Below are 10,514 nucleotides of genomic sequence, written 5' to 3'. Positions count from 1 at the left end.
TGACTACAGGGCTCTGCGGCCGAAAACGGCAGAGGCCGAAGGGCTGACAGCAAAGTGCAGACCCATCCTCTCGTCCTTCCCGGTAGCCCGCTCCCCAAATCTGGAGCCAGTGAAGTCATACATTGGTTTGTTCTGCCTTTGTGAACAGACAGCGCTGGGGAAACTTTAAAAATGTAAGCACAGAAAAGGATCTTTGAAATGTTAGTGCAAGAACAACAACACCTGTTTCTACAACCGTGGTGTGGCCACTCAAGTCAGGCCTCTGCTGCATCGTGACAAAGTAGATTAAAAAATACGCCTTCTGTCTTGAGCTCTAAGGGTCCTGATTTACATTTCTCCATCCCTCGGATACTGCACCTCCCATGGCTCTCCAAGCACCAAAGGCTACATACACCTGGTGATCCACCAACGAATGAGCGCCAGCACTCCAGACAATGGGACCAAGTTTGACTGACAGCTCAGTCCGGTGATTGTCTGTAATGGAGTTAGCAGCCTAGTAGTTGGGGAGGGCGGAGCCAGGGTGGTGGAAGGAAGAGGAGGAGTCATGACAGGATAGGGGCAGTTAGAGTAGGGACAAGGCAGAGATAACAAGTAGAATAATAAAGCTCCTGTTACACCACAAGAAGTATCTGTGGTTATTTGTAGCGCGATGCTACAACTGGCGACGAGGATGGGATGAGCAAGCCCCACTGACCACGGAGCCCCAGAGATCGTCGAGGAGCCGGTAGCAGACACAGGAACAAGTGTGGACCGGCCTGAAGTGACGAAGCCGATCGCTCCGAAGCGCGACTCACGCTAGATGCGTGTGTCTTGAATGACGCTAATGTTTGCAGAAGTCGGGAGCCCACCCCGACCCTGCCTTGTGCCCAAGAGCGGAGAGAGAATTGCCCCAACGTCGGAGACGCTGTCCCTGAAAGCCTGCCAGCGAGCGCCGGTAAGCGCGTTGAAATAAGAGCTGAAAGCCCGTCGATGCCGGCAGACCTCACGCCCGATGCGTGAGCTTTGGCACGCTGTCGCGGGGGAAAAGCGGGAAGCTGCAGAATAAGGCGGGAGCCCACCCCGACCTCACCTGATAGCTGTCGCCGCTGAGGAAAAGCAGGGCCTGAGGAGTGCCACCCTTGAAGCTGCCCGCCGGTGAGTCCAGCATGGAAAGGACTGAATGAGCCAGGAGAGAAAGCCTCATGCGTGTGTAGTGACGGTGGCCATCTTGGAGTCAGGCGGCTTTCAAGACAGACCCCTTGAGTGTTGCAGAGCGGCCATTTTTAAGTCAGGCACCCAGCAAATAAGCAAGCCTTGTCAAGTGCAAATAAACAAGCATTGGCGAGGAGACGTAAAACAAGCATTGTCAAGTGCAAACAAACAAGCATTGCTAAGTGCAAATAAACAAGCATTGGCAAGAAGAAGTAAACAAGCATTGTCGAGTGCGTATAAACAAGCATTGGCAAGTACAAATAAACAAGCATTGGTGAGAAGAAGTAAACAAGCATTATCGAGTGCGAATAAACAAGCATTGGCAAGTACAAATAAACAAGCATTGGTGAGAAGAAGTAAACGAGCACTGTCAAGTGCAATTAAACAAGCATTGTCAAGTACAAATAAACAAGCATTGGCGAGAACAGATAAAGACACAGGCACCAACAAAAGGGTGAGAATAAACCAACAACACTATGGTGACTCCTCCTGTCTCACCGTCGAGGAAGCTCCTTGTTGCGGGAGGATCACACCTGCGAGCTCCGGAACCTCTGACCGTGACCACAGGAGGGAGTATGGGCCCCAAGTGGCAAGAATGGTTAGAAGATTTCGAAGATTACATCGAGGGATCCAGAGTGACGGAAGACAAAGAGAAGTTAATTGCCCTACGCAACATAGCAGGCCGGTAGATAAGTAAAATCATCAAGGATTTCTCACCTGCAGATAGTGGAACATATGACAAGGTGCGTGAGGCACTAAACAAAAAGTTTCTACATAAAAGAAACGTGGACTATGAGCGCCACGAGTTTCACCAAACGCGTCAAGGAAAAGAGGAGGCAATGAGTGCATTTATCACCCGGTTACGACGGCTGTCGAGACACTGTGAGTTTGAAACCTTCTCGCCTGACGCTCCTATCAAATCACAAATCATAGTTGGCTGTCACTCAGAAGCTCTCAGGAGACGGCTACTGAGGAAATCCCACGAATTGGAAGAGGTAGAAGAAATGACTCGTATATACGACGAAGCGGAGGAACACGCCGCTACCATCGAAACGGGACACAACGGCCGTCAGGAGCAAGCGCACCGTGTTCGAGACCGACCTCGAAGCAGAAGGAAGTATTCGCGGGAGAATAAATGGAGACAGAGACCGTCGTCTCACCAACGACGCCCGGAGTACAGGAGAAGAGAAACGGGGCGAAGGGACCAAAAGCCAGAGAGGACTAGCCGATGTTATCGGTGTGGTTATGACTATCCCCATATAGACACCTGTCCGGCCATGGGTCAGCGATGCAGGAAATGTGGGCGATCCAATCACTTCGAAGCCATGTGCGGGGACTATCACAAAGAAAGGCGAGGTGAGACAATGAGATCGTCCCGCTCTGACACAAGAAAACAGCACGTTAGAGCTGTTCAAGGAGAGCTCAGGTGGTCCCCAGGTTCATCACATTCCAGCCGGAAATCACGCAGGTCACGCTGGGGATGCAGATCCCCATCTCGGGACTCGAGATCATCTTCCTCCAAAGACTCGGCCTACACTGTGGAACACTTGAACCTGATTGCGGACCCTGATCAACTGAAAAAGTATCCACGCCTAGATATTAAAGTGGGGAATCACGACACCAAATTTATATGGGATAGCGGAGCCTCGCTGAACTATATCCCAGTTGCGGAACACGAGAAAATGGTCCCGAAACCCCCACTAACTTTTGCACCGGTCCGCGTCTTCACGTGGATGTCCAAAAGACCACTCCCCTGTCTGGGTAAATTCCACACAACTCTCACCCATGGCGACATCACCGTACAGGCGGTCATACATGTCATCAAAGGGCCTGAAGCCGACTGCCTACTTAGCCTCCCCACTGCGGAGCGTCTTCGTCTGGTGGAAGTCTTATTCACGGTCAACGACAATAAGAACTGTGTCAGCAAGTTTCCCAAATTACTTCCCAAACCGGGGAAGGTGGAGAACCTGGCTGACTACATGCCCCGCCACCCTCTGCCGTCGTCAGAATCCAAACCATCGATTGCTGAGGAGTATATCCACTTCGTGGATAACCAAGCATGGCCACCTGCCATTCCCATGGACGCCATTCGGGAAGTCACCGCCAAAGACATTGTCTTGCAAATGGTCCTCCACCGGATTCAAACTAATGGATGGAGATACAACCGGCGAGAAGAAGACACAGCCTCTACAATCCGGAAAGAGATACAAGCATTCCGCCACGTCTGTGATGAACTGTCGGTCACCACCGATGGAGTCATTCTAAGAGGTCAACGACTTGTCATCCCCAGTCAACTACGGCAGGGAGTTATCAATCTGGCCCATGAAGGCCAGAGAGGAGTAGTATCTACAAAGCGAGCTCTACGGGAAAACGTCTGGTTCCCCTTTTTGGACCAAATGGTGGAAGCTACACTGAAGGATTGCCATCTCTGTCACTTGACCAGCCAAAGCAAACCACCGGCACCACTACAAATGACCACCTTACCCAGTGGAGTGTGGCAAGAAGTTGCCATGGACTTCTATGGACCGCTGCAGTCTGGAAAATATGTGGTTGCCATAATTGATGAATATTCACGGTTTCCCATCACACAAATAATATCGCCTACAAGCGCCTCCTGCACTCTCAAAGTGCTAGATGAGATATTCGCAACATGGGGTGTCCCCAAGGAAGTCAAAACAGACAATGGGCCCCCATTCAATGGACACGAATTCAGTGCTTTTGCGAAACACATGGACTTTGAGCACAGAAAAGTTACACCACTCTGGCCACAAGCGAATGGCACCATTGAGAGATTGATGGCTACGATCAAAAGGACATTTCAGCAAGCCACTGCTGAGAAGAGAGAACTGCAGGCAGCTCTGAATGAAGTTCTAAGAGCCTACAGGGCAACTCCCCACTCAACCACCGGACAATGCCCTGCGACCCTCATGCTAGGGCGGCCAGTGAGAAATCGTATCCCGACAGGGGAAGGTGCTCTGCAAGCGGTATCACCAAATTACATGCACCAGGAAATAGCTGTGACTGACAAGCATAACAAGGACAAAATGAAATCGTATGCCGATGCCAAGAGGAGGGCGAGTTCTCCCTCCTTGCATGAAGGGGATCATGTCTTCGTTAAACAGGAGCAGCAGAGAAAGACTGAGCGTTAAAAAAAATGCACGGCATAGTTTACACTGGTGAAACACACCTGAAAAAAAGTGAGGCCACTTCTGCTCAGGCCCCTTGTTCCCGCTCAATAGGCATATATTAATGGGCTGGCCCTGCGAGAAAAAAGGAGTGAAACCTCTGCCCTCCAGAAAGACCACTCAGGCACTCACTGGGCCGCTGGAAGCATCGAACTATGCAGAAACCACCCAAATCGGCCCCCAACAGGCCCGGCTCCAGGAATTTTTATTTGGGTGGGCCAAGGGTGCATTTGGGTGGGCCACTGCGGGCTCGATTTGTCGCATATATGTCTAGGCAGGCCTGCTTCAGGGCCCTCCTTTATCTCTTCTTAGTCTTACAAGGCCGAGTAAAATGCACTCTTTTCCAAATCTCTTTCTAAACATTATCACTCTCAAAAAGTGTTTTTTCCGTGTAATGTTCCTTTGATGGGAAGAGGAGGTTTCTGAGGTGGGAGTGTCAGGCAAGTGATGCTTCTCGGGCTCCCTCTGTGCGAGCCTTTAGGGAGAATCCCTCTTCATTACTACCTCCACCTGACCCTGGACTCTGCAACGCACTCCCTTAGAGGCTTGATTATCCACTACTCACCTCCAGTGCACCTTATCTCACAGCTGGCCTTGGGCCCCAGCCCCTTATCAGGCACCATCGGGCTCCACTTTCATTTTTCCCGGTAAAAACATTAGTAAAATAACCTTCAAACTTAAAACATTGAATATAGCAGTAAATATAATTAGCACACACTTTAAAGTATGTTCCACAGTAGCCCTTATGACCCGACTGCTAATTAAATAAACAAAAACAGAAAGGCCATGACAGGGCCAGCTTCAGCGCTGATGCGAAAGGGTTTTTTGGCACCGCACCAATAACCTCTTACTCCGTAAATACCTTTACTACCACCTTCCAACAGTGCCCCTCATCCCTCCATGGCCCCCCTATTGACCTCCTCCTCAGATTCTCTCTCAGCCACACGCCACAAGTGCCCCTCATCTCCCCATAGCCCCTACCCCTCATGACCTCCTCCTCGTATTCCCTCACTGCCACCCTCCACCAGTGGCCCTCATCTCTCTGTAGCCCATTCCCCTCATGACCACCTCCTCAGACTCCCTCACTAACACCCTCCAGCAGTGCCCCTCCTCTCTCCCTAGCTCCCCCCTCCACCCCATGACCTCTTCCTCAGATTCCCTCACTGCCACCCTCCAACAGTGCCCGTCATCGCTCCATAGCCCCTCCTCCTCAGATTCCCTCACTGCCACCCTCCACCAGTGCCCCTCATCTCTCTGTAGCCCATCCCCCTCATGACCTCCTCCTCAGACTCCCTCACTACCACCCTCCAGCAGTGCCCCTCATCTTTCCCTAGCTCCCCCCTTCACCCCATGACCTCTTCCTCAGATTCCCTCACTGCCACCCTCCAACAGTGCCCCTCATCGCTCCATAGCCCCTCCCACTACCTCCTCCTCAGATTCCCTCACTGCCACCCTCCAAAAGTGCCCCTCTCTCATATGTATTTCATTTGTTGTATAGCGCTACTCATATCAGTGTAGTGTGTGTCAGTACATTACACCAACCACACATTATACAGAGACTATGAATCATACAAGTATGTAAATCAGTCTACAGGGAATGTCACATAAGCCAATGAGGATTACAAGGTGTATGAATCACATGTCATCCATACTGGTGGGTAGTATATTTTAAGGGGGTTTGGTCTGGAGAAGCACAAACTCAGGATTTAAAGAGTACTCCAGTGGTTAGGGGTTGGCTTTACTGATAAAAATGTATATCTGCCCAAACATACTCAGTTTAGCAACATTGGAATAATGAAAGACTGGGAAAGTTCTAACTATATCACAAAACAAAAAAAGCTAAGTTCTAACTACACTATTCATGTTTGTATGCAGCTCTTTGATGACAGTGCATTGGTCACTGTCCTATGTTTGGATTGTAACTTCTGAACTGCAAGTAGCACAAGGATCTCTGTGACTAAGGCAGTAACCCACTGAGCTTCCACATAAAATACAGTTCATCTGCAGTTAAAAACTACTAACAGACAAATGATTGATCTCCAGCAGGATCATTAATCACCAACGTTATCTGGGCATTTTGTATTATTGTTGTCCTGCATCCGCCATGATAATAATAAAAACTGTTTAAATGAAGCACACACAAGTATGTGTCCTGCTGGACCTGTGCAGATTTTAAAAAGAAAAACAAATAGTAACACATTCTCTTACCTACTCCATTAGTCAAACGTTGTGTCACAGCCTGATCTAATATGCAGCTGCAGGGGTCAGGAAAGGTGAATACGAATAAACAAACGTATTTTCTCCTGCGCTGCATAGAACAAGAAATATCCAGACAGCAGAACAGTAGGCAAAGGTTACCGTTGCCAAAGAAAGGATTTGTCGCCTTTGCCATGTGGAGATGAAGGGGTGACAAAATAAACAAAGCCTCGTTAATATGTAAATGGTCTTTTAAAGACCTGTGAAGTACTCGGGTGAGGCTGCGATAATCTCTAAAAGTGTCTGTGTGTGTGCGCGCCCGGGAAGCTGTCTCGTCCCGGGCTGACACACACGACCTGTGCTTTGCGCGCCTGCCTTCACGCCCTCGCTGCGAGGGCCAAGGCTCCTGTTTGGGTGGGCCAGGCTCATGTTTGGGTGGACCTGGCCCACCCGGCCCACCCGCTAGAACCGGGCCTGCCCCCCAAGCTGCTCAAAAAAGCAGCCTACAGCTGGAGCTCGGATACCGGCCCCTATGGCATTGCCCGAGTGCCCTTGTTACCAATCCAACGCTGTCGAGAATCTGATCCAAAAGGGGAACAGCAGCACCAGCAGTCCTGCGATCTGCTCCACTACTTGTTTCCGGTCCAGGGAGGACCTGGCTAGGCAGTTTGGGCTAGACTGTTCATATGAGGCACAGGGTCAAGACTGATTTGCATATGGCTGGGCCTAACCTAGGGTGGCATGCTGAGCAAAAGAACAATGGAATTAACCCAGATCTATTGACGGAGGGTGAATGTTTGATTTGCTCTGCATTCTGTCCATCATCTGTGTGTCTTTTTTCTTTCTCTCCCTAAGAGCACCGGGTATGCCCAGACATGGGTCCCAGGCTCACAAACAAACGATGGGTTTAACACAGATCTAATGACTGGGGTGAATTTGTAATTTGCTCTGCATACTGTCCATCATCTGTGAGTTTTTTGCTTTCTCGCCCTTAGTGTGCCGGGTATGCCCGGTCCTGGGTCCTAGGCTCACTCTGTCACTGGATTCAAGCTAGCCTGGCTACTGAGGGGTAATGCCCCAAAACCGGTCCCAGGATTCTTGTTTCTGGTCCAATGAGGACCTGGCTTGGCAGTTCAGGCTGGACTGTTCCCATGAGGCACAGGGTCAAGACTAATTTGCATATGGCTGGGGCTAAACTGCTGTGGCATGTTGAGCAAAAGAACATTGGATTTAACCCAGATCTATAGACTGAGGGTGAATGTTTGATTTGCTCTGCATTCCGTCCATCATGTGTGTCTTTTCCACTGCAGAGACAGCAGCAGCTGGAGGACCTGTCCCAGTACAGCACCCGCAGCAACAGCCCTGCGTTCTGGCTCTTGCAAATAGACAGCAGGAGCTCAAAAGTCTGATCCAATAGAGAACCTGCAGCACCAATACCCCTGCGATCTGCTCCACTCCAAATAGACAGCAGAAGCAGCTCGAAGATCTGTTCCAGTAGAGAGCTATCAGCAGCCCTGCGATCTGCTCCACTGCAGGAGGCAGCCGCAGTTCGGTGACCTGTTTCATTACAAGCCAGCCCAGCCTAGAGAACCAGCTCAAATGTGGACCTAGAAGATTTGACACGATTTGCCCCATTACAGCTGAGGAGCTGCCATTATACAAGCCACTGCCAGCAGCAACCTCGGGTTTCTAAGTAGGCGCAGTCAGAAGCGGCCAGGCATCTGCTCGGAGCAGGAGCACTTCGTGGATCTACTGCAACTCAACGCCGAGAGCAGCTCCGCGCTTTGCTGCGATACATTTCGGAGCGAGCCACACGCTGGGGAGCCGTTCAGGTGATTTACTCCAGTACAAATCCAGCGGCAGTCCAGCAATCTGCTCACTCCGCGCACAGCAGCAGAGAAGCGACCTGCTCAATACAGAGCCAGCAGCAGCTGGAGATCTGCTCCACTAAAGAGCCTTGGAGATGTGATCCATTCCAGAGAGCGCCTGGATCTGCTCTATTGGAGTCAGCAGCAGCCCGGAGACCTGCCCACTGTAGACAAAGCAGCAGTGAGAGGATTTACTCAGTTGCATTGCAGGCAGGAACGTGGGGGATTTGCACCACTGGAAAGGCATTAACAGCTCGGGGCTTTACTCCACTATTAGGAGCAATTGCAGCTCAGTGTCCTGCTCTGTTACAGTCAGCAGCAGTCCGGAGAACAGCAGTTCGGTGATCTGTCACATAGCAGACCCAGCGGTAGCCCTGAGATTTTGTAACTAGAGAGCCAGCAGCAGCTGAGTGATCTGCTCCATCACAGAGCCAGCGACAGCTCGAGGATTTGCTCCGTTGCAAAGCCAGCAGCTGCTCAGTGATCTGCCTCATTACAGTCTCAGCAGGACGCGGATCTGCTCCACTGCAGAGTTCCAGCAACTCGTGGATCTGCTTCTTTAAAGAGTCTCAGCAGCTGGGGATCCGCTCCATTACAGAGGCTCAGCAGCAGCAGAAACCTCTCGTCGGGTGCTCGCGCCCCGAGGATGCTCGCATAGCTTCACCCCACACTGCACATGTGCAATACTTGGATGGCTCGGATGCTCTGATAACTACGGCAGCGGGGGACGCTCGAGCCGGGGGATCTTCCTCTGCTTCCACACCACTCTGTCGGGATTTTTGGTAAGATGGCTATGAAGGAGAGCATCCTACCCATCAGCGAGATGTCCTCGCCCTTCCCTGAGGTGGTGGAGCTGAACGTGGGCGGCCAGGTGTATGTGACCAAGTACTCCACCCTGACCTGCGTCCCGGACAGCACTTTGCACAGCATGTTCTCCGGCCGCGCCGACGTCAAGGAGCTGCCCAGGGACAACCGGGCGCGCTTCTTCATCGACCGCGACGGCTTCCTGTTCAGGTACATCCTGGACTACCTGCGCGACCGGCAGCTCGCCCTGCCCGACCACTTCCCCGAGCGGGAGCGGCTACTGCGCGAGGCCGAGCACTTCCAGCTGCCCGAGCTGGTCAAGCTGCTGAGCCCCCGGGTCGCCAAACAGAGCTCCATGAACGACGAGGGCTGCCAGAGCGACATCGAGGAGAGCTCGCAGAGCAGCGACCTGCTGCGCACCGCCGCCCTGGACAAGCGCGCCGGCTTCATCACCATTGGCTACCGCGGCTCCTACACCCTGGTGCGGGACAACCAGGCGGACGCCAAGTTCCGCAGAGTGGCGCGCATCATGGTGTGCGGCAGGATTGCCCTGGCCAAGGAGGTCTTCGGGGAGACTCTGAACGAGAGCCGGGACCCCGACCGCCCCCCGGAAAAGTACACGTCCCGCTTCTACCTGAAGTTCACCTATCTGGAGCAGGCCTTCGACCGGCTGTCCGAGAGCGGCTTCCACATGGTGGCCTGCAACTCCACCGGGACGGCGGCCTTCGTCAACCAGTACCGGGACGACAAGATATGGAGCAGCTACACCGAGTACATCTTCTTCAGTAAGTCACAGCGTGCTTGGAGTGCGCGTGGGGTGGTGCCCGCTGTGCCCATCCAGTGAGTGCGCCCACTACTCCCTGTGCCCTGGCGAATCTTCCCGGTAGCCAAGAGTTTCTTCCGGGAAATGGTGTTGCTTTTAAGGTTGCACCAAGCACCCTCAAGGTATGTGTGTGTTGAAAATAAAAGGCACGCTTCTATATATTGCAGCTAGTAACCCCAGTAGCGGGCGGCACATATACCCAACTGCCCTTGTAATCTGTAACGGGTACCCATTGCTTGCAGTAGCCTCTCTCGTATCGACATTACGTTTGTTTTAAACAGACTGAAAAGTTCAGTAGCTCGTCTTTAAAACCCCATTCCCTCTGTGGTAAAGTTTTCCCGCGAGATGAAAAGTGTACTGCTGAGTTAGATGGGGGCTTTGAACGTGCAATTGCAACACGGTCCCCGTTTCTCATTAACTACAAGGTACAGTAACAGCAGGCATTAA

At 51.8% G+C, this 10,514-nt stretch overlaps 1 protein-coding gene across 1 annotated transcript in view; it reads left to right on the top strand.

Annotated features, from left to right (window-relative positions):
• The first annotated feature begins 7,934 nt into the window (after positions 1-7,934).
• The window catches only part of KCTD8 (potassium channel tetramerization domain containing 8), a 665,589-nt gene continuing 663,009 nt past the window's right edge, over positions 7,935-10,514 (top strand). The window contains exon 1 of the mRNA XM_085643313.1: positions 7,935-10,029. Within this exon, the coding sequence (XP_085499439.1) occupies positions 9,228-10,029 (802 nt within the window). The 5' untranslated portion in view covers positions 7,935-9,227. The remainder of the gene's footprint in view (positions 10,030-10,514) is intronic.

Source organism: Triturus cristatus, chromosome 2_2, assembly GCF_964204655.1.
Source record: "Triturus cristatus chromosome 2_2, aTriCri1.1, whole genome shotgun sequence".
Taxonomy (NCBI): domain Eukaryota; kingdom Metazoa; phylum Chordata; class Amphibia; order Caudata; family Salamandridae; genus Triturus; species Triturus cristatus.
This window is presented reverse-complemented; position numbering and strand designations above follow the sequence as displayed.